The sequence below is a fragment of the Lissotriton vulgaris genome, chromosome 2_1 (genome assembly GCF_964263255.1).
Source record: "Lissotriton vulgaris chromosome 2_1, aLisVul1.2, whole genome shotgun sequence".
Lineage (NCBI taxonomy): Eukaryota > Metazoa > Chordata > Amphibia > Caudata > Salamandridae > Lissotriton > Lissotriton vulgaris.
The window spans coordinates 182,223,279-182,251,061 of record NC_141687.1 but is presented as its reverse complement, the minus strand read 5'-3'; the positions used below and the strand labels follow the sequence as shown (position 1 = coordinate 182,251,061).

Below are 27,783 nucleotides of genomic sequence, written 5' to 3'. Positions count from 1 at the left end.
CTGACACTGGGTTCGCAATGGATCGAGCTCAGTTGCGAGTATACCCGGGTATTGTACGCCAAGCGAGGTAGGTTCCCACTGATGAGACCCGTGTCTGCTCCGACACGGGCATGGCAAGACGCCAACCGTGCCCTCCAATGGGAGGGTAAGATAACTATGGCCACCCCACTATGGAACTCCGAAGCCCTGGGCAGCCTGTGGAAGTCGAAGGGATTCGATCATTGGGACCTAATTGTTCTCTCCCAGATTAGACATATGGGGCAAGAAGGGTATATTGACCTTTGAGGAACTGCAGGCCAAACACCATTTGAATGAGAGTGAGCAATTCAGATATCTGCAAATCAAACATGCCCTGGCGGCTGCTGTTCCTCGTGATGTGATGCCGCCGGAGGCCTCCCCATTGGAGGATCGACTCCTGGATGGGTATCTCCCCACCAGAGCGATCTCTCTGGTCTATAAAAAGTTGGATCAACCACACAGAAGATCCCCTGGTGAGAGTCCGTGAGCAATGGGTGGCAGATGGTTTGATCTTGGATGATGAGAATTGGGTGGAGGCTGTGTCATCCCCTCGAGAAGTGGCGATCTCCATGAGACTTCGGCTTGTGCAACTTAAAATCCTCCACCGGTCCTACACCACGGGCCCGGGGTTGTGCCGGATGGGGCTCGCCTCAAGCGCAAACTGGCGACGGGGTTGTGGTATGTCAGGTACCTTCATGCACATTCTGTGGGAGTGCCCTGATATCCAGAAATACTGGACCAAGATTCAAGAGAAAATGAATGAGGTGTGGGGTGTACAGGTTGCATTGGAGGCACGCCGCTGTTTGCTGAATGTATGGGAGCCTTCTGACCTTTCTACTCATGGCAGGCTCTGGGTAACACTTGCCTGTATGATTGCCAAGCGAAACATTGCACAACTTTGGGGAGCCGGTCGAGCACCCCGGGTTCGGAAATGGATGGATGACCTTGATTGGTGTATGTTTCGAGAGAGAGCTGTGTATGTGGCCAGAGAGAGACCCCGCAAATGGGGAAAGATACGGGATGCCTGGAATGTATACCGAGGGGATATTTGCACGCCACCAGAGCCCGATTTTGTATATGGGGATACTGAGCCACCTTGAACAAAACTACGATACTCCTATATGATACTGTACTGCTGGAACGCTGATTTGTCAAAACTGTATTGCAGATGTCCATTGCATAATGGTCTTGTTTGTTGTAATTGTCTATTATTTTCAATAAAAACAATTTTCAAAAAAAAAAAAAATGAATAAGCTACACAATAAGAATTCCATGTTGAAGAACAAGCTTTAGCCACAGACTAGATTCATATTAACCCAAGAAATTAAAAGTACCTTTCTTGCGACACACTTTGCAGCGGGCATTCTCAGATGACATGTCCCACTTAATGCAAGCATCTAACATTCCCAACAGCACGTGCATACGAGAGAAGGTCTGTGCATCGCGAATTGCAATCTTCCACTTCTCCACTGCAGAAGCTACCTACAAAGGAAAAAGGTGCCACAACATGATTTTTCGGTCTATATCATAAGGGCAAGTTTAACTTGCACAGAAGATTATCATTGTTGCATACGGTCCTGGGGTAAAGCACTAATTTTTACAGCATTGTTGTCCTACATGTACAGACACAGTTTATCCGTTTTTAATCATAATGGTTGTGAGATCTGCCTGCACAGAGCCCTCAAAGCAACCACCCAATCCGGTATTAATCGTGCATACATATACAGCAAACTGTAAAGATTCAAGTCACAAGGAACATAGTTCTGTTTACTCATGCTCTAAACCATTCATGATTTTGTTGATGGGTGCTAGCTAGTTCTCAATGAAGTTCCAGATACACTATTTATCTGCATGCCTAAGATTTACTTCTAGCAGGTAGTCTGTACATGGAGAACTAGATTCATACTTGCCCCTAAATGGGTAGGCTTAGACCTGTCCTAAAGGCAAAGATAACTAGAGCATACTTTGCCTTCTATTATCAGATAACCAGCTGATATTTACTTCGCAAATGCTGAATTTCCAATAATCAATCATTAAATCTAACAAGTAATATGGTCAATTTCTAAACAAAGGATTACCCAACAATGTATAGCTGGAAAAATGTGTATACTATTTATTCATTTGTATCTAACTTTTGTCCACATGGACAGATCTGCGCCAATTTTTAAACTGAGAGTTAACACTCTAGATGGGAACAAACAAAATTGTTTTTTACAGTTTTAATGAAAAAAAATGAGTTTCAGAATCTTTACCCACCCAACTCCCCCTACAAGTCTACAACTTGGAGATACTTGATCAGTTTATCTGTATCCAATATTTAATTACATAAAACTAGTCCATATTTAATCTGGTTTTGAAGTTCAGACAAAAAAAATAGTAATTAGTACAAACACCAAAGAAAAATACATAAAAGATGTATAGTTTCAACACTGTACAATCGAATTTAGATGTACTAAAAGGGACAATGATTAAGTGAAAAGAAGGCACATGTCTCCAAAATTGCTTGAGCAACCCGATCACAAACTGAACCAGTAAGAGGTTTTATACAAGTAGCAGGAAAGGAAAATGCTACTTACCCAGTATGCATCTGTTCTTTGCATATAGAGCGGTCGAGTCACATGCTGTGCATAGCCCGTCATTGAGTGTTGGGTCCGGATGTTTGCACTTTGTTTTTGTTCGAAGAAGTCTTTTCCAGTTTCAAGGTAGGGGACTCCTCCTTTTGGTGATAGTGCTCATGGGCAATCTACTCCATTTTTAGATTGTTTGCCGCAGAGTGTTATAATCGAGTTAGTAAGAGTAGTAAGAGATGTCAATGTATATATGAATCCAAGTAAGATGTATCTGCAACAAATATAGGTACCTGGGGAGGGGGGTGGGCGCATGCAACTACAGCTCTACATGTCAAGAAAAGATGCATACTGGGTAAGTAGCAATATCTGTTCGAGGCATGTAAGCTGTAGATCACATGCTGTGCATAGACTAAAAAGGAGTCATCTCCCAAAGCAGTGGATAACCTGTTCGAGTGGTTCGAAATAGTGTACATAAAACTGCTTGGCCCACACTAGCTTGTTGTCTTGCCAACACATCTACACATTAGTGTTTTGTGAATGTGTAGACCATGTTGCAGCTTTGCGGATATCCTCTATGGGTATGTTTCCTAAAATGCCGTAGAAGCCCCTAGTTTGCAAGTGGAGTGCGCTCCAGGAGGAAGGAAAATGCTACTTACCAGTATGCATCTGTTCTTGGCATGTAGAGCTGCAGATTTGTACACTTTGCATTAGATCGCCACCTGGTGTTGGGCTCAGATGATTGCATGTTGTCGTCGTCTTGGAAGAAGTCTTTGTAGTCAGAGATAGGTGACTCCTCCCTTGGACGATAGTGTGCATGGACATAGGGTCCATCCTTAGATTGTTTTTTTCCGCCACTGGGTTCGGATGAAACTTTTTCGCTCCGGTTCAAAAAAGGATGGAGCCGATGCCCATGCGCTCTATCGGCAAAGGGAGGAGTCGCCTATCTCGTGACTACAAAGACTTCTTCCAAGACAACATGCAATCATCCGAGCACACCAGGTGGCGATCAACTTGCAATGCCCGATTTTCATATCGGGTTGCCTTTATGTGGTGGAGCAGAAGCGACAAGGAAAATGCTACTTACCAGTATGCATCTGTTCTTGGCATGTAGAGCTGCAGATTTGTACACTTTGCATTAGATTGCCACCTGGTGTTGGGCTCGGATGATTGCAGGTTGTTTTCTTGGAGAAGTCTATGTAGTCACGATATAGGTGACTCCTCCCTTGGACAATACTGCGCATGGGCATCGGCTCCATCCTTAGATTGTTTTTCGCCATGATGGGAAATGACTGAGTTAGTAAAGATACAGTAAGAAAAAAAGGAAGTCCATGCGTGTGCATCTAAGTAAGATGAAAACTGGAATGGATACAGGTCCGGGGAAGCAGGAGGGCGTGTACGAATCTACATCTCTACATGCCAAGAACAGATGCATACTGGTAAGTAGCATTTTCCGTTCGAGGCATATGAGCTGCAGATCGTACACTTCGCATCGATTGTGCAGCAGTGTCGCCCCTAGCGGTGGTCGCCTGTATCCATTGCAGTAGTCTGAAATAATGTTCTAAGGACAGCCTGGCCTACTGCAGCTAGCTGCTTGGCTTGCACATCAACACAATAGTGTTTAGTGAAGGTGTGTGGTGTAGACCATGATGCTGCCTTGCATATGTCCTCTAATTGTATATTTCCTGAGAAAGCCATAGAGGTCGTTCTCGTCAATCCTCTGGCCAGAAGCCAGTGCCAGATCGTCTGCGCCTCCCGAGACAGGGTGCGCGATCTCGAGCCCCCCTGCTTGTTGAGGTAATACACCGTGGTCGTATTGTCCGTCTGTACAAGCAGAGAGTTGGTCTGGAAGGACGGATGAAAGGCCTTCAGTGCCAAGTGAACAGCTCTGAGTACCAGGAAATTGATGTGATACGTGACTCCATCGGAGACCACGTTCCTTGAATCTGTAAGTCCCCCGAATGCGCTCCCCAGCCGTGGAGAGATGCATCCGTCACGATAGTCTGAATAGGAATGTCCGTGTGGAAGGGAACCCCTCTGAGGAGATTCTCCGCTGAACACCACCACTTCAGAGACTGAAGAGCATGCAGAGACAGTCGTATCTTGTCGTCCCAAGATGCTTTCCTCTGATCCCATTGGTCCTCCAAGCACTCCTGCAGAGGTCTCATGTGTAGCCGTGCATGAGGAGTGAGGAAGATACAAGAGGCCATCAACCCCAGTAGAGAAGACACTGTACTCACTGTTGTAGATGGAGCAGTCATAAGAGCCTGAGCCTTCCGAAGGATCGATCGCCGTCGCTCCTCCGAAGGAGACACGCTTGCTGACAGCGTATTGATGGTGGCTCCCAAGTACTGAATGCACTGGACCGGGATCGGGACAGACTTAGACATGTTGATGTGCAACCCTAACTTGTTTAAGAGAACGCATGTCTTCTGTAAGTGTGCTTGAGCTTCCGAGAAGGAGGAGGCCTTGATCAACCAATCGTCCAGGTACGGGTAGACAAACACCTTGTTCTTCCTTAGGTGTGCCGCTACCACTGCCATACACTTCGAGAATGTTCTGGGCGCAGATTTTAGCCCGAATGGCAGCACGGTGTACTGATAATGATTGGTGCGGACTTGAAATCGCAGAAACTTCCTGTGTTTGCATGTAATGGGCACATGGAAGTATGCATCCTGTAGGTCTATTGCACAAAGCCAGTCTCCCTGTTGCAACTGAGGATAAATCTGATGTAACGACAGCATGCGAAACTTTTCTTTACGAATCCACTTGTTTGCCTGCCGCAAGTCCAGAATGGGCCTGAACTCGTTCTTGTCCTTCTAGCGAACCAGGAAGAATCGGGAGTACAGACCTCTTCCTCTTTGAGACAGAGGTACGTCTTCTATCGCCCTTTTCCATAACAGGATATCGGCCTCCGCCTGGAGCTCGCGCAGTTGATACTGCGAGCTGACCGGAAAGATCGCTGGAGGAGGGCTGATGAACCGAAGACTGTATCCATTGCAAACAATATTCAGCACCCACTTGTCCTGAGTAATTTTTCTCCACTCTGCCAGAAAAAATTGAACGCTTCCCCCCCACCGGAGCGGGTAACGGATGAAGGGGAAGTAACCGCTCAGGGTCGAGACCCGGCCGGGCCTTTGTTCGCCGTAGAGGACTGCTGTCCCCCTCTACCCTTCTGTCGTTTCTGGAAGGGTCTCCGGAACTGCTGCTGTTGTTGCTGCTGCTGCTGTCCCGAAGACTGCCACCGTACCGTCTTTGGAAAGGCCAGTAGGACTTCTTCTCTTTGGGCTTCTCCAAGCCCACAGCCGTAAGGGTCTCCGCCTCTGCTTTCATGCGGGCCATCTCATCATCTGCGTGTTTTCCGAACAAGGTATCCGCGGAAAAGGGCAGGTTGGCCAACCGCTGCTGGGCCTCCGGCTTGAGTGACATGAGCCTGAGCCACGCATGTCGCCGCTGATTGATTCCATGGCAGTAACCATGGGCAGCCAACAAGGAGGCAGCCGCGCTGATGACCCGATTGGACACCAGCATCCCTTCCTTGACAATCTCTTGGAAGTCCTCCCTCTTGTCTCTTGGTAGCAGTTCCACGAACTGTTGCAGGGAGTCCCACAGCGCCCGGTCATAACGTCCCAGCAGGGCTGTATCGCTGGACGCCTTCATGGCTGTGGAAGCGGTCCCACACGCCTTCCTTCAAGCAGAGTCAATCCATCGACTTTCTTTATCTGGCGGCACGGTGGATGACGGGGAGGTAGAGTGTAATTTCCTGGCCGCCATTACTATCACCGAATCCGGTACCGGATCTACTCTCAGAAAGGCAGGGTCCGAATCCGGGGCCCTGTACTTCTTTAGAAGTCGGGAGGGAGCGGCCTTCACCACCGCTGGTGTGAGGAACAGCTCCTCTGCAGGTTCCTTCAATCCAGGTAGAAGAGGGCGAGACAAATGCTTCTTGTGAAGCGTCTCGAATATCACTGAAGTCGAAGGTGATACCCAACTTCGCAGCCCCCCTCAGGAGAACCTCCTGGAAAGTGGCAATGTCATCCACTGGGGAAACCCTAGTCTCAGGGGAGTCCGATAAGGTCGGCGAGTAGGAACGGGTCCTGGACGAGTCCGTGCGGGACCTAGACCCCCGCCTCCTATGGCGACGCCTCGATCTGGTGGAGGATCTATGACGACTCCTCGATCTTCCTCTCTGTCCGGAGCGTGAACGTGACCTACTCGGCCGAGGACGATCAACCAGATCCACAGGAGCGGGTGACTTGGGCTTGGACGGGGCCTTCGGTTTAGGCGTACCCTTGGGAGGCGTCGGAAGAACAGGCAACTAGGTCGACCTTGGTGGAACCGGAGACGGCTTCATTAGCAACCCTGACCCAGGTTGCAGTGGAGGCAACGGAGGAGGAGTAGGAGTCCTCGGAGGGGGACCCCTCGGCAATGGAGGAGGTGGAGTCACCTTCCCCGACGGGGTATACACTTCGTGATACACCGTGCCCGGCGAACCTCCTTCTCTACCGGCCTGGGACGATGGCGAACCCGCCACGGCGTCAGGCCTCCTTCCACCTCTCTTCGACGTCCAAGAACGGTGACCAGACGGCGAGCGCCGGCCCCTTGACGTCGAGCGTCTCTTCCTCGGCGACGAACGCCTTCGCCTCGACGGCGACCTTCTGCGCCTCGACGGCGACCTGCGCCTCGACGACGACCTTCTGCGCCTCGACGGCGACCTTGACGACGAGGACCTCCTCGACGACGAATGTCTCCTCTTCGCAGACGCCGAACGGCGGTGTCGCTTCGACGGCGGTGTCGCTTTGACGGCGAGCGCCGACGCCTGGCCTGTCGACGTCGATCACTCGACGTCGACGCCGATGAAACAGTCACCGGGGACTTCGATGGTCTTGTAACATCCCTTGACGCCGAGCGTCGACGTCGTTTAGACTCAGACGATGGGGAACAGACCGTAGTCATTCCTCTTGACGCCGTAGTGGGCGCAATGGACCCAGGCGGAGAATGGTGACGTTTGTTGGCCTTCCTGCCCCTGGGGAGCCCCCGAGAGGCCTCAGCATGGGCAGAAGAAGCCCCTCCAGACCCACCTTGTGCCTTCAATCTTCTTTCCTCGAGGCCCTGAAGTCTGATCTTCTTCCTGTCCTTCAGGGTCCTGCCAGAGAAGCCTTGACAGATCACACACTCCTCTGGAACATGTGAAGAAGGAAGGCAGAGGATACACACACACCTCATGGGGATCCGATTTGGCCTTCGTCCTGGAGCACTCCGGGCATTTATCGAAAAATGCAGGCATATTCGACAAAAAACAGAGTGCAAGAACCAAGGATAAAGGCACTAAAGTACAACAAAGTACTTAACTATGAGAAAACTAGTGAAAAATCACCACAAAAACCCTTAACAGGGAGAGCTCAATGCTCCAGGGTCCTGCTTGCAGGAGCCGGAAAAAAGAACTGAAAGTAAAAAGGGACCTGCAGTGCATTCTGGGATACTGTGTAGTTCTGGAAAGTTCTCTTAAAGCACAGTATCCTGTTTTGAGCCACATAATGGCAGCCTATGGGGCTTGTCTGTCCATTCTTCCTCTCTATCATTCCAGAGGGTTTTTGCTGCTAAGGCAAGGGAAATCTGGACAGGCTTTGCTGTTTGTGGATTTTTGGTGGAATTTCTAGTTGAAGTACTGGACAGTGTAGCCTGTTTATAGGCTGCATTATCTGTCTTTAAATTCTCTCTTAAGTGTCTGTGCAGTTCTGCATTTTTTCGACACTTTAAGAGATTATTTTTTATTGCTCCGGGGTCCACGCACATGGGTGGGACTATTCACTAGATTATGACTATACACAGAGCTCCCCTACTACAGAATTGTTGTTTCCTCTTCCTCTGCCCTTGATGTTGTTTCCACAAGATCTACCCCTGTTTTTATTGTAGGTGGATTGTGTACCTCCTTTATTGTACTGTGTCTGTTGTGTGGATTGGCCTCTTGAAGGTCCTCTAGTATTGGAGCGACGAAAGGAGCCACCCCGAAACTGCTGTGACTGCAGAGCCCCCATAGACTTTGCAGTCTGTGTCTTTATTAATTTTTTCAAGGGTGGTGTCAACCTCAGTGTAGGAGAGCAGGGTCTGCAATCCTATGGTCACCCCCGATTTTTGCTTTTTGCTTCACTGGTTTACGACTTTCCCTGGCTGTGGGCCTGCTAATCAGGCCCACAGCCTAGCTGTGCTCTCTCTAAATTGACAACCATGTACCTTAGGTGCATATCTAATTGGATACTGAGTCACCTTATCAGTCCCTGTACAGTGTACCTTAGGTACCCAGGGCATAGGTGCACCCAGGGCCTACCAGGGGCTGCAGCATGTATTATGCCACCCCTGGCTGGCCATCCAAATCTGACAACTGGCTGATCAATCAGCTGGGGCAAGGTGGTGTAATCACCCTTTGCTTTAGATATAGTATCCCTATATCTAACCCTAAAATGGACACATATCCTCCTATCAGTCACTCCTATGGCAGGCCTAATCAATCCTGAAGGCAGAGTGCTTGGAATTATATGAGATGGTGCTCTAGCATGAGCTGAGCCTGTCTGCAGCTTTCGGAACAAAGTCCTTTAGCTGTTTCCATGATAACGCTATACCATATACTCTTAAGGGCATTATAATCATCGCAGTTATTGCCAACTTTGGTATAACATTATCAAAACTGGTCGAGTAAGGTGTCATACGAATTGGAATACTACCCCCTCGCCAATTCTGGTGACGGGGGGTAGCATTCCACCCTTCTAGAGGGACACGACATGTATGTAACTGTAAACCCCGGTTAAAGTTAACTCGAGCCTCAGCATCACAAAATGGATGCTGCCATCACAGACACAAGTCTGACCTCCTGCTGCTGCTGTCCTTCCAGCGAGGGAGGCTTGGACAAAGGGTTTCCTGCCTTGGGAGGTGCTAGCACCACCCCAGACAGGATTGTGTGTATTAGGTAGGACAGGGCTGAAAGGAATGAGACATGCCTGGGGCACACAAGGTGTCCCTGTGCATACACCGGTCTAAACCAGTTCCTGGGGCACTCCAGCCCCAGAGCTGGCGCAAGACCGGACAAAGGATAGGGGGTGTAACCACCCTCCTTCCTGGTCCCACCGAGGAGGGACCTAGTCGTAGTACAGCCCCCTTTAGCCGGATAAAGGTAGGAGCTGGTCCCATTCCAAGTTAGATTATCCTGAACAACTTTACAAGAAGAATCTCTGGACTTCGACGTTCTGCTCCATAGAAGACTGAAGAAATCTCCCTTGTGGGCAAAGAGTGTCCACCCTGCACAAGCAGGCACCATCAGCGTCCAGCGGCTTCCCTTTGTCGTCTTCCTGCAAGGATCCAGACTTCAGAGCCCGACGAGACCCGGATTCCCAGAACTCTCCGACCTCTACCTACATCTGCAGCACAGTTGAGATCCGTGGGTGCGACGAGACACGTGGGACTGGCCATCTTGAAAGAAGCAGCACTTCGCTCCAGCACGACTTTAGAGGTATCCTCGTCCAAGTGCTTTGGGGACTGAGAAGCCCCGACCCCGAGCAGCTCCTGCACCGAAGACCAGCCCTCCAGCATCCACGAGATCTGCGTGGGGCCCTTCTGCCTGTTTGCTGTTCGACGCGTTGTCTGGTCACTTGCCGGCTGGCTAGTGACCTCCTAGACGACGAACTCCGAAATCTTCACTGCTGGTCTTGTTGCTCCAGACTGGCCCTTGCTCCCTTCCAAAAGAGGAGCACCTCGGACCCTCCTGGTCCACTCCAGACGCCGTTTCCACTCACCGCGTGGGTTGCCTTTGCCAAGGCCTGTTGACTCCGAATCCGAAGCAGACACCGCCGACAGCGTGGCTTCAGAGACAAGCGTCCACTCTCACCTGATTGCGACGACATCTGGTTCCACTCCTGGTTCCACTCCAGTCACTGGCTAGTGACTTTGAAAATTGTACCTTTTCTTTCAGGTTCTTCTCTTCACTGATCCACCCTTGGATCACACCGGACATCTTCCTCCTGACCGCCTGCAGCATCTTTTCTTCCAGGCTCCATAGACTTCAACGCCGGAACCCGACACGACTTGGCACCTATGCGCCTGCACCCTGTGGGTGAGGTAACACGAGCATTTCGGTGCTCAAGTGTAGCTTGACTCTCCTAGTGTCCAGTTCCACAGTAGTTTTAGTTCTACCTAGTCAGGATTGTCCGTACTCACCTTTTTCTTAAACTGTACTGTCCATAGACACTGTTCCGCATCTCGCGTGTGAGTTCACACTCTGCACACGCGTTCCGTGGGCCTCCTATTACCTACCTAGAGTTAGAATAGCGTGGTCCCAGCGATCCTACAGCCTCTGGACAGCTCCATTCCTTTTATCAACTTTCACATTCCACTTACTTAGTATATGGTTTGTCGTGCCCCTAGGGCACCATTGTAATTTGTGCAACTTAAACGTATTTTTCCTAAGAGATTGTCATGTGCTTAGCCTTCTGATCTCATAAAGAGTTCAGAGGTGTATGTTAGTTAATAAATACTTGTTTAATTTCATAACAACCTGTGTGGTGTCCTTTTACTTGGTATTCAAGGGGTTATATGTGGTAAAACAGCTGGCTTCACATGCCAAAAGAGTTTAGCCTAAGACTGCTTTGTCCATGCTACCATTAGGATAGCTGGTCTATAAGGTTGACTTACAACCAATCACCATAAGGGTTGTTTGGACTGATACAAGGTGATCACTAGAACTAGTGAGCATGATATATCAGGCCAACTTCTCACACTCAGGTCCAAATAAGTAGTCCGGGTTAACTGGCTGATTGAGGATAGAAGTTTGTATTTCTGGTTTGAATCCAGAGATTTTTAACCAGGCATGTCTCCTTAACATGACGCTAGTGTTAATGGCCCTGGCTGCAGTGTCAGCTGCGTCTAGCGCGCACTTGATGGAAGCATTGGTTATAAGCTTTTTTTCTTGGATTAGTAATTCCGCACCCTCCTTGTACTGATCTGGTAGGTGTTGCAACAGTGTCTCAAGGGTATCATAATGAGACCTGTCATATCTGGCTAAGAGTGCCTGAGTGTTGGCAATGTGCCAGATGTTAGCTGCCTTTTTCCAGAAGTTTCTAGTACTTTCGACTCCTTGTCGGGAGGGGGAGCATCACCTGTAAGTTTGCTCTCTTACGTGCATTAGAAACAACTAATGAGTCCAATGGCAACTGTCCCCTTATACAAGTAGGGTCCACAGGTGCCGGTCTATATTTTTTTTCAATTCTTGGGTTTAATACCATGGCCCTGGTGGTTTCCCTAAAAATGTCACCAGCATGCTTAAGGACCCCTTTGAGCATGGGTAGGGTCTTGACTGTTCTTTCTGAAGTGGAAAAGGTGTCGACCAGAAAGTCTTCCTCCACAGGGTCAGCATGCAGTTGCACGTCATGGTTACTGCCGCTCTTTCAATAAGGGCGTTAAAGGCAGTAGTGTCCTCAGTAAGAGATGTTTTTACACTGTATACATGTGTGTCAGGGGCAGTGCGCGGATCCCTTGGGTCAACTGGGTCTGCCCATGGTTGGTTTTGATCGGGATCAGTGTCCACATGATAAGTGTCATCCTCATTTTCTTCATCCCCTGCATCCACATCGGAGTATGTGGGTGAAAAAGTCGGGGGTTCTTGTCCATAGGATTGGAGAGGTTCCACAAGAACTGGCGATGTTGTTGAATCCCTCTTCTTCTTTAAGGGAATCTTATATGACTCCATGGGTGTTTCTGGTATAATTTTCCTTTTATATATGGACAGTCTATCAGTTTCCGAGTCTATGAACTGCCTCGACTCCTGTTCTTCAGGCTCCTCTGTACCCTCCACTTCCATCGACACTTTTTTTAATGGCTCCGATACTTTTTTTTGGTTCTAACTTCGGACGCACTGTTGGTGGCAACCCGAATTTGATTGGTGTTGATGCGGTCTGAACGTTTCCGACCAGCTTCGGTGTTGGGGCCTTCTTCGGCCCGACCGCTGTAGCCTTATCTTTGATGCGTTGGAGTGACTCAGACACCTCTTTGGCTAGGAATGGGCTCGGCTGCATCGACTCGACAGGGTCCTTGGAGCCAGTCTTTGTCTTGTCCGCATGCCTTGACCGAGGATCGACCCCTTCCTTCGGTTCAAGCCTTTTGTGTGTGTCGACTCCCTTCGATGTCGGCTTAGTCGGTTTGACAGCCTTGACTTGTCTTCGGTGCCCCAACCTTTGGCTCGATGACCTTTTTGAGCTTCTCGTTATCAACGGCCTTTTTCTGTTTCTTCGGCTCCGAGGGGTTTGAGGCCTTGGAACCGACCAGAGTCAGCAGCACTTTTGGTTTCGGTTTTGGCAGTGATTCTTTCGGTTTAGATTTCTTTGGATCGACCGATAGCGGTTTCGATACCGATGGCTCTTTATATATGTTTGAAGCCGGGCCTTTATGCGGGGCTGTAGAACGAGTCTGTAGATCTCGGGTAAGGCCTTGTGGCGATCCCTCGACCTGAGCCTTATCGAGTGCTTCATAGTCAGCCCCCATATAGCTGGTTGGGCCTAGCTCCTCGCCTGAGCTATCTTCTACGGCCCCAAGGGCCTCTGCGCCGTCTCCTACCTCCTCGACGACGTTTTAGTCTTCCTCTAATACTTCTTCATCTTCGGCGTCATACTCTGAGTCATGGCCCGAAACGGGATCAGAGTGTTCTTCCCGATCCTCCAGATCAACGACCTCTTAGTCTTCGGTCCCGAAGATGTTTTCTGGAATAGACGCGGATCTCTGCGACTCCAATCGAGCCGCGCATCGAATCCGAAGAGTTTTCTTCGACCTGAACAGGGCACAGGCCATACAGTTGGCTTCGTTGTGATCCGGGGACAGGCACTTGTTGCACACCGGGTGGACATCGATGTGCGGGTATTTTGCATTACAAAGTGGACACTGGCGTCGACTGGGCCTTAGTGCTGAAAAGCCACGCGGCTCCTCAGGATGTCCGGCTCGGGAGCTGAGCTGGAACAGAACGGGGCACCGATCGCAAGACAATACCGACGATATACTATTGGCCTTTTGGCCAAAAAGAAAGTTTATTTATCGATTCCGAACTTGAGTTAACAAATATGCATCCGAACCCAATGACGGAAAAAAACAATCTGGGGGTGGAGTCGATGCCCATGCGCACTGTAGTCCAGGGGAGGAGCCACCTATCTCGTGATACATCGAAGACTCTTCCAGGACAACAATGTGCGATCATCCGGACCCAACACTAGGCGGCGATCTATGCACAGATATGAATTCAGCAGCCCACATGCCTCGAACCTTTTGATGTGGAACCAGAGAGAGATCTGGTAGTGCGGTGATCCAGGGCTGGCGTGCCCATGTGGGAGCTATTAGAATGAGCTTGAGAGACTGTTTGAGCTTGCGCACCATTAGTGGAATGTAATGTAATGTAAATGCCATTTGTAAAGCGCACAGCTACCTCCAACGGAGGTGTCCCAGCGCTGTCCGTATACCGCTTAGGAACCCTTCCTGGTTTTTCCCAGGGGAATGTCCACTCCTGGGCACCCCCAAGGTGAAGCCAGGCATCCCTGCGCTGTTGGGGCCGTTGTGGAGATTAAGCAAGCTATTGCCAAGAGTTGCAGAGTGGGACCAATGATTAGAATAGGCACGAGGCGAGAATGATCAGGTCCGAGGAAATTGAGCCTTTGACCCGCCGAGGCGGGTATTGAACCCTGGTCGCGGACCAGACCTCTGCATCAGGGCCTGCCGCTCCAACCATTTGAGCCACACTATGAGGGAAAGAGGCGGAAAAGCGTGCGCAAATCTGCCTGACTAGTTCATCCATATTGCATTGCCCTCTGACCTTGGGTTTGGCATTTTGCATTTTCGTGGTGGCAAACAGGTCTATGTGTGGGGCCCCCACTGTTGGAAGAATGGTTGAAGAACTTGTGGATGTAGTTCCCCTTCGTGAATCTGTTGTGACTGACGACTTAACAGATCCGCTATCTGATTGTGAACTCCTGGAAGGTGTTCCGCTAACAGATATACCTTTTGAGAACGGCCCATCTCCAAATGTTCTGTGCGAGCTGGGACAGTTGCAGAGAGTGTTTTTGTATATAGTACATTGTGGTCATATTGTCCATCCGGATTAAGACACCTTTGTTCAGTACTTGAAGTTGAAAAGTTTTGAGTGCTAAGAATATCGCTAGCAACTCTAGATGGTTGATATGCAACAGCTTTTGTCGGTTGTTCCATCGGTGTGGTGTAAGAGATGGGCTCCCCATCATGTGAGGGATGAGTCTGTTGTGAGCACTATTTGTGGAACAGGCTCGAGGAACGGCCGTCCACTTGTCAAGTTTTTGGTGTTCCACCATTGCAGAGAGCGATGCGTACAGCTGTCTAACAACACCAGGTCTGTGAGCTGACCTTGAGCCCGATTCCCCTATCGTGCTAGACACTCTTGTCATGGACGCATTTCCAGTCTTGCATGTGGCACTATGAAGATGCAAGATGCCATCATGCCTAATAATCTCATGAACACTCTTGCTTGGAGAGACTGTTGGTGTTGAAAAGTTGAGACTAAGGCTTGAATGCTCTGTATCCTGGCTGGACTGGGATCGAATATGCTACTTACCAGTATGCATCTGTTGGCATGTAGGGCTGCTGACATTCATATCTGTGCATAGATCGCCGCCTAGTGTTGGGTCCGGATGATTGCACATTGTTGTCCTGGAAGAGTCTTCGAAGTATCACGAGATAGGTGGCTCCTCCCCTGGACTACAGTGCGCATGGGCATCGACTCCATCCCCAGAATGTTTTTAGCCATTGCGGCCAAGATGGAGTGAAACTCAGTGAATGATGACCATGCTATGAGTATATGTGAATACTGCAGCTGCTACAGGCGCCGGGGAGGAGGGCGGGCGATATGAATGTCAGCAGCCCTACATGCCAAGAACAGATGCATACTGGTAGGTAGCATATTCGGTTCGAGGCATGTGGGCTGCTGAATTCATATCTGTGCATAGAATAAATAGCAGTCCCTCCATTAGCGGCGGCCGCCCGTGCCAGCTGCAGCAGTTTGGAAAAGTGTCTTGAGAACAACCTGCCCTACAGCTGCCTGCTGTTTGGAGTGTAAGTCAACACAGTAATGCTTAGTAAATGTGTGTGTGGTAGACCATTTGGCTGCTCTACGTATGTCTTCCAAAGGAATGTTTCCAAGGAATGCCATAGAGGCCCCCAACTTTCTGGTGGAGTGGGCTCTTGGTGGAATGGTAAGAGTACGCTTAGCTTTGATATAGCATATTTGGATACATTTAACGATCCATCTAGCAATACCAGCCTTGGAAATAGGGTTACCTTTGTGGTGTGGTGCAAAGGCGACAGAGTGGCTTAGTTTTCCTAAAATCCTTGGTCCTATCAATGTAATACATTAGGGCCCGTTTAACGTCAAGGGTATGGAGGATCCGCTCCGCCAATGATTCAGGATTTTGAAAGAAAACAGGTAATTCGATAGTTTGGTTGATGTGGAACTGAGACACAACCTTGGGCAGAAACTTAGGATTAGTGCGGAGCACTACCCTGTTGGAATGAATTTGGATAAATGGCTCTTGGATTGTGAGGGCTTGTAATTCACTAACCCTCCGTAGTGATGTAATTGCTACGAGGAAAGCCACTTTCCATGTCAAGAACTGAATCTCGCAGGAATGCAGTGGTTCAAAGGGAGGACCCATCAGCCTAGTAAGAACCACATTGAGGTTCCACTCAGGAGCTGGTGGAGTCCGTGGCGGAATGACTCGTTTGAGGCCTTCCAAAAAAGCTTTGATGGCAGGCACCTTGAAGAGTGAAAGGTGCTGTCTATTTTGGAGAAGATACGCGGCCATTGCAGACAGATGAATGCGAATGGAAGTATAGGCCAGATTACACTTGTACAGATGGAAAAGGTAACAGATGATGTTCTGAATAGAAGCGTCCAGCGGGTTAATGTTGTGGTTCGACAATAAATGACAAACCGCTTCCATTTTGCCGGGTAGCAGGCTCTAGTAGTGGGCTTTCTCGCCTCCCGAATGATGTCCATGCAATTGGGAGGTAAGTTCAGGTAGCCAAACTCTAGGACTTCAGGAGCCAGATCGCCAGGTTGAGCTGTTGCGGATCTGGGTGCTGAATGTCGCCATGGCTCTGCGTCAGAAGGCTGGGTGTGAGATGTAGCCTTTGATGCGGTACCACGGACAGTTCTAGAAACAGGGTGTACCATGGTTGACGAGCCCACGTTGGAGCAACTAGGATGAGAGTCATCGAGTGTTGCCTGAGTTTGCGTGCCACCAGCGGTATCGGAGGTGCTGGGGGAAAAGCGTACGCAAATTTGCCTGACCAGTTCATCCATATCGCATTGCCCTGCAACAGTGGGTGTGGGAACCTGGTGGCGAAGCTTTGGCATTTTGCGTTCTCTTTTGTGGCGAACAGGTCTATCTCTGAATGACCCCACGTTTGGAAGTACAGCTGGAGTACTGATGGATGTATCTCCCACTCGTGCATTTGGTGGCTGTGCCTGCTGAGCAGGTCCGCCATCTGATTGTCCTTGCCCGGGAGATGCTCTGCCATGAGGAAGATGTTCCTCTGAATGGCCCACTTCCACATGCTCTGAGCCAGATGAGACAGCTGCGGAGAGTGTGTGCCTCCCTGCTTCTGAATGTAGTACATCGCCGTCATGTTGTCCGTCCGAATCAACACGACCTTGTTGCATAGATGTACTTTGAAAGCCTTTAGTGCCATGAAGATCGCCATCAGTTCTAGAACATTGATGTGCATCTTCCCCTGTTGCTGCGTCCATAGTCCCTGCACAGTGTATTGGAGTACATGCGCTCCCCATCCCTGGAGAGAAGCGTCCCTGTTCAGGATAATCTGTGGCACAGGCTCCTGAAACGGTCAGCCCTTGCAAAGGTTTCGTGGATTCCACCAATGCAGAGAGTTGTATGCCCGACCGCTCACCAACACTAGGTCTTTCAACTGGTTGTGAGCCTGAGTCCACTGACGTGCCAAGCACTCCTGAAGCGGACGCATATGTAGTCTGGCGTGCAGGACAATGGAGATGCAGGAGGCCACCATGCCTATCAACTGCATGAACACTCTTGCTGGAAGCGAGTGTTGAGGTCTGAATTTTTGGATCAGCGATTGAATGCTGCCGACTCTCACTGAATTTGGCTGTGCTGTGGCCGCCAGCGTGTCTATGGTCGCACCCAGATACTGCCGTATGTGGGCAGACTGGAGATGGGATTTTGGGTAATTCAGTGAGAACCCCAGATCGTGCAGAAGGTGAATGGTGTGGGACACGTGGTCGCCTGAATGAGCCAGTCGTCCAGATAGGGGTAGACGTGGATGTTTTGACATCTCAGATGCGCCGCCACCGTCGCCAGGCACTTTGTGAAAACCCTGGGTGCCGTGGTGACCCCAAAAGGCAAAACCTTGAATTGGTAGTGCTGGTTTTGGATGGTGAACCTGAGGTATTTTCTGTGTGAAGGATGTAGCGGAATGTGGAAGTACACATCCTTCAGGTCCAGAGTTGCTAGGAAGTCCCCCTGTTGAAGCAGTGGGAGAACTTGCTGCAGTGTGAGCATGTGGAAATGCTCTGATAGGATGTAAAAGTATGAGGGGCCTGATCTCTAGGATGGGCCTGAGGGATCCGTCCTTCTTTGGAATCAGAAAGTACAGGGAGTAAACTCCAGCGCCTCTATCCTGCAAGGGCACGAGCTCTATTGCCCCTTTTTGCAGCATGACTGACTTCCTGCTGCAATAAGTGCAAGTGCTCGCCGGACATAGGACGGTGCCTTGGGGGTATGTTGGGTGGAGTGGATGTATGCTCCAGACAATAACCGAATTGGACAAGTTTTCTGACCCACCTGTCCGTGGTGATGGACTTCCACACGGGCAGGAACTGCTGGAGTCTCCCCCCGACTGGTGTTGTGTGGTCGGGGGGCAGTGACAATGCGTCACTGTTTGTTGGCGGTGGAGGACCTGGAGCTGTTGTTGCCACGTCCTCTGCCCTTGGATTTGTTGCCGCGGTATCCACCTCGACCCTTGTTGGTATAAGTAGTCTGGGTGTTGCTTTTGTAGAACTGCGCTGACTGCGAAAGTTGCCCCCTTGAGGTGGCTCTAGTATTGGAGCGACGAAAGGACCCACTCCGAAACTGCTGGGACTGCAAGGCACCCATAGATTTTGCAGTGTCGGTGTCCTTTTTCATCTTCTCAAGGGTGGTGTCAACCTCGGGGCCAAACAGGTGATCTGGGTTGACTGTTTGGTTTAAGATGGTGGTTTGAATGTCTGGCTTGAACCCAGATATCCTTAGCCATGCATGTCTACGAAGCATAACGCTAGTGTTAATTGCGCGTGCGGCGGTGTCAGCCACGTCCAGAGCGCACTTTATGGAAGCGTTGGAGATTAGCTTCCCCTCCTGTATTAACATTTCAGCCGCTTCCTTATATTGGTCGGGTAAATGTTGCAAAAGGGTCTCTAGAGTATCATAGTGTGCCCTGTCATAACGCGCCAGGAGCGCCTGCGTGTTGGAGATGCGCCATATGTTGGCTCCCTGCGCTGCCACCCTCTTCCCCGAAGCCTCAAAGAATTGATTCTTTGTCTGGGGGAGGAGCATCACCCGTAGTCTGCGAGTAGGCCCTTTTCCGGGCATTGGAGACAACCAGGGAGTCCAGAGGCAACTGTCCCTTAATATAAGTTGGATCTGTGGGCGCTGCCTTATACTTTTTGTCGATTCTTGGCTTGATGACCCTCGCCCTGGTGGGTTCTTTGAAGACCTCAGCAGCGTGCTTTAAAAACACCCTTCAGCATTGGCAGAGTCTTTACAGTCTTTTCAGAGACAGAAAAGGTGTCAAATAGGAAGGCTCCGTCCACAGGGTCAGCATGCAGCTCGACGTTGTGATTGCGGCTTTCAATGCCCTCATTGAGCGGGCAGCGGCCAGAGTCCTCAGTGGGGGAAGTTTTCGCTGAGAAAAGCTGAGGGTCCTGTCCAGAATGCGGGTCCCCAGGACCGCCACCAGCAGACCATGGCTCAGTCACATCTTCTGGGTCTGTGTAGACGGGATAGCTGTACTCATCTTCGTCGTCACCCTCACCAGTGTCGACATTGGAATGAGTGGGCGAGAGTTCGTGAGCCTGTGGTGGAATGGGCTCCACCAAGGCTGGAGTACCAGCAGAGTCCATCTTTTGTTTGAGTGGGATCTTGTACGACTCCAATTGGGGTTCAGGGGTGATTTTCCTCTTCAGGAGGGAAAGCCTGCCCGTTTCGGCGTCGATGAAATGCTCCTGACGCTCCTCCTCTGCAAGTTGTCGAGGCCGTGGGCCGAGGACCACCAGCGACGGTTTCGGCGTCGAAGAAACCTTTTCGGGCACGCCGGCCCCCGGTTTAGCAGCGAAAGCCTTCGGCGCCGTTTTAGGCGGCAAGGTGAAAAGGATCGGCGTGGGCGCCTTCCCCGGTTTCTCCAGAGGCTTGGCTGGCGTAGGGTCCTTCGGTTCGACTGCTGCGGCGCCGTCCCTAATGCGCTGTAGGGACTCCGTAACCTTTTTTGTGAACGCGGCGGATGGACATGCCGGTTAGACAGAGTCCTTAGGGGTTGGTTTTGGAGTTGAGACCAAAGATGTTCCCTTCGGAGTCGACGCAGCTCCCTTGGCCTTGTCGTGTGGAAGCGGGGCAGAGAGGGACTTCGGGTCGTCTGGCCGCTTCTTCGGGTCGGTAAGAGACTTCTTGGGGTCGTCGACCGTTTTTTTGTGATCGAGTCGACCCTTGCTGGCGTCGACAGTCTTCGGCGCTGATGCGGCTGCGTCCGACCCCTTAACCTTTGGCTTCGATGTACTAGCCTTCGGGTCGGCCACTTTGACGTGGCTCTTCAGCTCGACGGCCATCTTCGATTTCTTCGGCGCAGAGGCCTCCGAAGTCTTCGATCCGACCAGTGCAATGCGCACTTTCGGTTTCGATATCTCTGGCATCGAGACCGTAGATTTCACTTTCGTCCTCGACCTCCGACGCGGGGTTAGATTCCGAGATGTCCTGGATATCTTCATCCTAGACTTCCCCAGCATCGAAAATGTCCGTAGGCGGCGGTGCAGATTGCTGGGTCTCCAGGCGCGCAGCTCGACGGAGCTTGAGTGTTTTCTTGGAACGGAACCTGGAACAGGCCATACACTTGGCCTCGTCGTGGTCCGGCGACAGGCACTTGTAGCAACACCGGGTGGACGTCGATATGCAGGTACTTTGAGGCACACACCGGACATCGTTTGAATGGACTTCGTTCCATGATGGATGGTTGAAGAGTCTGGAGCGTCGACTAGGCCCTTCCACGCCAAAAGCACGCGGAAGTACAAGCTTGGCTCGGAGCCGAGGAAAGTTGCGAAGCCGGACGCAAGACAATACCGACGCAAGTCCTAAAGACCTTTTGGTCTCAAGCAAAGTAAAGTTATTCTTATCGATTCCGACAAGAGGGAACCAAAGACATCCGAACCCAATGGCGGAAAAAAACAATCTGGGGATGGAGTCGATGCCCATGCGCACTGTAGTCCAGGGGAGGAGCCACCAATCTCGTGATACTTCGAAGACTCTTCCAGGACAACAATGTGCAATCATCCGGACCCAACACTAGGCGGCGATCTATTCACAGATATGAATTCAGCAGCCCACATGCCTCGAACCCGCTAGAGCTGTAGATGTGTTCATGTTAGCTCCTAAATACTGATGCACATGCGAAGGCTCTAGGTGCGACTTTGTGAAGTTGATCGTAAGTCGTGCAACAGTTGAATTGTCAGCTGAGTGTGTTGTACACATTGGTGGAATGATTTGGCTTTTATGAGCCAATCGTCCAGGTAAGGGAAGAGGTGCATCTGTTGTCTTCTGAGATGTGCTGTTACTACTGCTAAGCACTTCGTGTACACCCGTGGAGCTGTTGTGACACCAAATGGAAGGACTTTGAACTGAAAGTGCTGTCCTTGTATTACAAACCGTAGGTACTTCCTGTGAGCAGGATGTATCAGGATGTGAAAATTGGCGTCCTTTAGGTCTAGCATGGAAAGGAAATCACCTTGTTGCAACAGTGGAAGCACTTGTTGCAGAGTGATCATATGAAAATGATCTGATTGTAATGGTTGAGGGGCCTGAGGTCGAGGATTGGTAACAGTGTCCCGTCCTTTTTGGGAATTAGAAAATACAGCGAGTAAACCCCTGTCCCCTGTTCCTCTAATGGAACTAGTTGAATAGCATATTTTTGTAGAAGTGCTAGGACTTCCTGTTGAAGCAGAGTCAGGTGATCTGTAGACATAGGACGCTGCCTGGGTGGTACGTTTGGGGGGGGGGGGGGGGGGGGGGGGGGGGGGTTTGGGTCGGGGGGGGGGGGGGTTCTGTAAATTCTACAGTAGCCATGTTGGATAATCTGTCTCACCCACCTGTCCGTTGTGATGGAGTTCCAGACAGGCATGAACTGTGTTAATCTGCACCCCACAGGAGTGGAATGTTGTTGGGGGAGCAGAGGGAAGTCACTGTTTAGTTGTGGAGGAGGAGCGATTGCTGTTACCGCGTCCTCTTCCCTTGTTATTATTGGCCCTGTATCCTCCTCTAAAATATCCTTTGTTAGAGGATGTTTGTGTCTTGAAAGATGTCGCTGTGTCTGCTCCAGTCTGCTTGGAGCCTCCTCTATAAAAGGAGCAACGAAAAGAACCTCTAGTATGTGTGGACTGTAGAGCTCCCATTGACTGCCGTATCCGTGTCTTTTTTCATTTTCTCCAGTGTAGTGTCTACTTCTGGACCAAATAACTGGTTTTGGTTAAAAGGCTGGTTCAAAATTGTGGTTTGCACCTCTTGTTTGAACCCGGAAATGCGTAGCCATGCATGTCTTAGTATCACACTAGTATTTACAGCTCTAGCAGCTGTGTCTGCGACATCTAGTGCACATTTTATTGAGGCATCATTTGATATTAATTTGCCTTCTTGAATGAGGTCAGTTGCCTGATCTTTATACTGATCTGGAAGGTGCTGTATTAGTGTCTCTAATTGGTCGTAATGAGCCCTGTCATAACGTGGGAGAAGGGCTTGTGTATTCGCAATGCGCCATATATTTGTAGCTTGTGCAGCAATCCTTTTACCAGACGCATCAATAACTTTGGATTCCTGGTCAGGTGGGGGCGTTTCACCAGAAGTCTGAATTCGCTCTTTTCCTTGCATTGGACACCACCAAGGAGTCTAGAGGAGGATGTCCCTTAATATAGGTTGGGTCAGAGGGTGCAGGCCTTTATTTCTTTTCTATCCTTGGATTCAGTACCCTAGCACGTACAGGATTTTTGAATATTTCTGGAGCGTGCTTAATGACTCCTTTGATCATGGGAAGAATGTGAGTGGATCTGTGTGATGGTTCAAAAGTATCTAACAGAAAATCCTCCTCAATGTCATCGGAATGCATTGTAACATTGTGGTAGATAGCAGCTCTGTGTAAGAGGTGATTAAAGCCAATGCTGTCCTCTGAAGGAGAGGGCTTTGATGGGTGTAACTGTGGATCCGGGATATCAGGCACATTATGAGGTGGAAAAGTATAAACATCCTCATCTAAAAGATATGTATTTGGGTCTGCATTAGGATCCTCCCCATCACCTAAGTCCTACTCCTCATCAGTTTGTGGTGAATGTGAGGATGCGGGAGAGGCTACAGGAGAGATGTGAGGTGAAATGTAAGGAGTGATAGGAGAGGAAGGAGATGCAGGACAGGGAGGGTGCATAGGTGAAGTTGCACAGTCCTTTTTGGCAGGAACCAAAGGTGTAGGTGGTGTTTCTGCTGGTCTCTTATGAGGTATAGCACCCACATGTCCAGTCTTTGTGTTTATGTAGATCCTCTTGTTTAGGATCTGGTCTGAACAATTCTTCCTCTTCTTCCTCTACAACCTTCTTCCGTGCCGCTTTTTTCGGTTCCGACAGGTTGTTTTTGTCGTTTTGCCTTGGGAGGTGTTAGTGTCCTGTGGCAAAGTTCTTGGTGCTGAAGGTATTGCTTTCGGCTTGAGAGGCGTGTCCGAGGGCTTCGGAACATCGGGATCCGGCCTGCGGGTGTTGTCACCAGAGTGGCCGTCTTCGGAGTGGAAACTGACTTTTCATCTTTATCTTTGGAAGTAGACTGCTTCGGAGCCGAAACTTCTTTCGGTACTACTTTAGTCTGCGGTGCCAAAGGGTCTTTCGGCTTTGGCGCCGAAGAGTCTTTCGGCTTTGGCGCCGAAGAGTCTTTCGGCTTTGGCGCCGAAGAGTCTTTCGGCTTTGGCGCCGAAGAGTCTTTCGGCTTTGGCGCCGAAGAGTCTTTCGGCTTTGGCGCCGAAGAGTCTTTCGGCCTCGGCGCCGAAGAGTCTTTCGGCCTCGGCGCCGAAGAGTCTTTCGGCCTCGGCGCCGAAGAGTCTTTCGGCCTCGGCGCCGAAGAGTCTTTCGGCCTCGGCGCCGAAGAGTCTTTCGGCCTCGGCGCCGAAGAGTCTTTCGGCCTCGGCGCCGAAGAGTCTTTCGGCTTTGGCGCCGAAGAGTCTTTCGGCCTCGGCGCCGAAGAGTCTTTTGGCCTCGGTGCCGAAGAGTCTTTTGGCCTCGGTGCCGAAGAGTCTTTTGGCCTCGGTGCCGAAGAGTCTTTTGGCCTCGGTGCCGAAGAGTCTTTTGGCCTCGGTGCCGTTGGAGGTGGTGGGATCGGCATGTGTGGTTTGCTCAGTGCCGAAGCACCTGAAGGCGTAGTTGTCTCCCTCGGAGCCGAGCTCGAAGTCTGGCTTTAAGAAGGAGCGCTTGGTCTCGACTGGGCCCCCTGGGCGGAGTGCTGACCTTTGGCTTGGGCAGTGTAAGGTGCAGGGGCAATAATAGCCTCATCTCTCAGAACGTGAGGGGTATTGAGGAAAAGGTTAGACATGTTTCGTAGTCTATTACCTTGTTTTCTGCCAATCTGCCATATTACTGCCTTAATAGGGTCAGAGAAATGAAGTATGATCTTGGATGATCCAAAAAGAAGTAAAAGCTGAAGTAACTGAGCAGAGCTCAGGGAGACTCCCTTCACACACGACGTGCAAGGAAAATCTGAGGAGAACTGGCTCTGCAGAGAGGGTTCTAGAGGGTGCTGATAGCTGATTGGTTGTGACTAAATGTTTGGTTCTTTTAGCATATTTATGTAGATAGGCTACTAAGATCTAGGCCTCAGGCCTTTTCTTTTGGGCCTACTACTGTTATTTACTTTTGACACTGCTTTTTTATTTATCGTGGAACTCCCGCGACGGGGAATGATTCAGGCATGTGAATCCATGAAAGATACCCCAATACTGGATAAGTGGAACAAATTGAGGGAAGGACAAAATGTCCTTTTTTAGGGGAAATGTGACTGGCCATTCAACAATGAAATTGGGAGAAAATTTGTGGGGGACAGTTCTCAAAGGAGGAAGAAGCAGAGGACACGCTCGCTCAAGGATAAACTGACAAATGACTGGACCAAGGTCCTTCAGTGTCCCAACGAAATAGCCATAAGGGCGTGCTTTCGATTGGCTCCACTTCGCATCCTCCACAGGTCACATGCCTCGAGAATGTTGCAGGTCTATATTAAAGGTAGGGGCTTCGATGTATGTGCCAGGGGATGTGGCGAGAGGGGGTTCTTTCATATTTTGTGGTCCTGCCCAAGTATTCAGAAGTATTGGAAGGGCGTCACCCGTGTGATGGAGGATGTGCTGGGTTCACAGGTCCCGCTAGAGTCCGGATGGCATATCCTCTGCATCACAGGAGAGATCACGGGGCCAGTAATCCTGGCTGAGGGTGCGGTGGGAGAAACACCAAGAGGAACATTGCACGCAAATGGGGGGGCTGCAGAGCAACCGGCGGTGGTTTCATGGCCCTGCGAAATGGACTGTGTCAATGCAGAATAGGCGGTGTTATCAAAGCCATGGAAGCCTCCGCAAATGGGAGAAAATATGGGGCCGTGGACATTGTACAGGGGTCTGTGATGTGTCTCATGAATGGCAAGGAATGGGTTTGCCGGGAGGGTTTAGGGATGTATTCGAGGGCAGCGTGCGGCATTGCCTACGCAAACTGTATTCTGCGTTCTATAATGCCTGGCATTTGCCATGTCTTTTACATGCTTTGCATTTATATATTGAGATTTGCTGGTTACTGAAGCTTGCTTTTGTCTTAATAAAAAGACTTAAAAAAAAGAATAAACAGACAAGATGCGACAAACAAATCAACAGATACCAAAAAAGTCGGGACAAGGAGTATGAAACAAAAGAGGTCTTTGAGCATTCCTCACAGAACTTTAGGTGATTAACTGATCACAAAACCCTCTAATAAAGAAATTCAACTATAAAAACGTGGTTTCAAATTTTGCCCCACAAACTCGATGGATCTAGCACAAACCGGGGTCGATTTCTACAAATATATTCGCAAATTAAAACTTGCAAAAAATCTAAGAAAATTAAAAGGATGGCTGAATACACAAATAAAGTAAAAAAACATACAATGGACCTAGCAAAGGACTCAATTGATTTTTTTAACACTTGAGTTGGAAAAAGACACAGAAGCACAGGCCACAAATTTGGACATGTTCTGTCCACAATTGGGTGCCGCCACAAGCAGCAAGAAAGTAAAATTTCACTTCTATCTGCAATTACCGCCTGTAAATAAAATTGACATCTTCCATGAGGCAGTAATCCAAGACCTATATCGAATGAAAAAGATAAAATATCCAGATAATTTAACATTCAAAGAACGTGGGGTCTTAATGGATCTCAAAAAATACGATAGCATTGAAAGCAAAATGGCTGACAAGGGTGGAAACAGTCATGGATAAGGATTCCTACATGAGAAGCCCACACCGAGTTGAGTAACACTGAAAATTATGAGAAACTGAAGGAATACAACACTAAAATATAAGAACTAGACAACAAAGTTTCAGAATGGATGAATTATAACCTACTAGATGATGATGATGAACTCAAATATCAGACTATGGAACACCCAATAACAGCACTGATAATTCTTGCCTAAAATTCACAAGCATCCGACTAGACCACCAGGGAGACCAATCATCTCTGCAAAAGGAACTCTGTTGGAACCTATTGCCAACTATGTGGATGAGTATGTGTTACCGTACGAACAAAATCTATCATATTTGAAGGATACGAGTGACCTTTTGCGAATTCTATGAGAAATACCTTGGCTTGATACAAACTAGTCACAATGGATGTGATCTCATTGTACACTAACATTGAGAATGATATCGGATTGACAGCGTGCGAATACTTTATACGGGGAACGCAATATCCAATATGCCCATCACAACAACATTGTTCTAGAAATCATTTTTTTATGTCTGGGGAAGAACTATACCGTCAAGTTAAAGGAACCGCTATGGGTTTTTCTTTTAGCCCAAGCTAAGCGTATCTGACAATGGGATGGTGGAAACAAAAACTGGCATGGCATACCAACAACGACATATGTGAACAAAACCATAATGTGGTTGAGGTACATTGACAACCTCTTCATCATTTGGGATGTCTCTGGTGAGGAATTTGATGAATATTTAAAAATTCTTAACAGCACAAGAGCGGTAATTTACTTGGAAAAGGAAATCTATATCCATGACGAACAGCAACAGAAACTAATGCAACCCTCCATACAGGGAGTTTCCATCAACCAGCTGTTCCCATGAGGCACAGGGTAAAGGCCGATTTGCATATGGCCATGTCTGTACGGGGGTGGCGGAGTGAGCTAAAGAATGATGGATTAAACCCAGATCAGTTGACTGGGGGGTGAGTGCTTGCAATGTTCAACACTCCCTCTCATCATCCCTTTTGGTTTTGCATAGTATATTCAGAGCCAGCTTCCTACACTGCCTGCCTCTGAAGAAGACCTGAACTCCTGAGAACAGCATTTGTGTCCACCAAGAAAACACCAGGGACTCTGGTGCCCTTGGGATCTGCGATCCTTGACAACACTGCACCAGACACCTCCCGCATGTGTCTAGGTGGAGTTTGCCCCACAAGTGACAGGGCTCAATGTAAACTCAAAGTGCTTTATTTATGGTAGAGTGGGCAAGCAGTCTTAGGCCTAACAGAGAAGTGTTAGACATTTGTTATGCACACAGTGACCAATAATTGACAGGATTCAAAAAGGAGATCCACAATAAAATTTTAGAAACCTAAGCTTCTTTTAGGTTTTATTTTAAGGCCAAAATTGTACCTTGAC

At 49.3% G+C, this 27,783-nt stretch overlaps 1 protein-coding gene across 1 annotated transcript in view; it reads right to left on the bottom strand.

Annotated features, from left to right (window-relative positions):
• BAZ1B (bromodomain adjacent to zinc finger domain 1B) overlaps positions 1-27,783 on the bottom strand; it is a 260,841-nt gene that overhangs the window by 122,147 nt on the left and 110,911 nt on the right. The window contains exon 14 of the mRNA XM_086954030.1: positions 1,353-1,500. Coding sequence (XP_086810156.1) covers positions 1,353-1,500 — 148 coding nt within the window. The remainder of the gene's footprint in view (positions 1-1,352; positions 1,501-27,783) is intronic.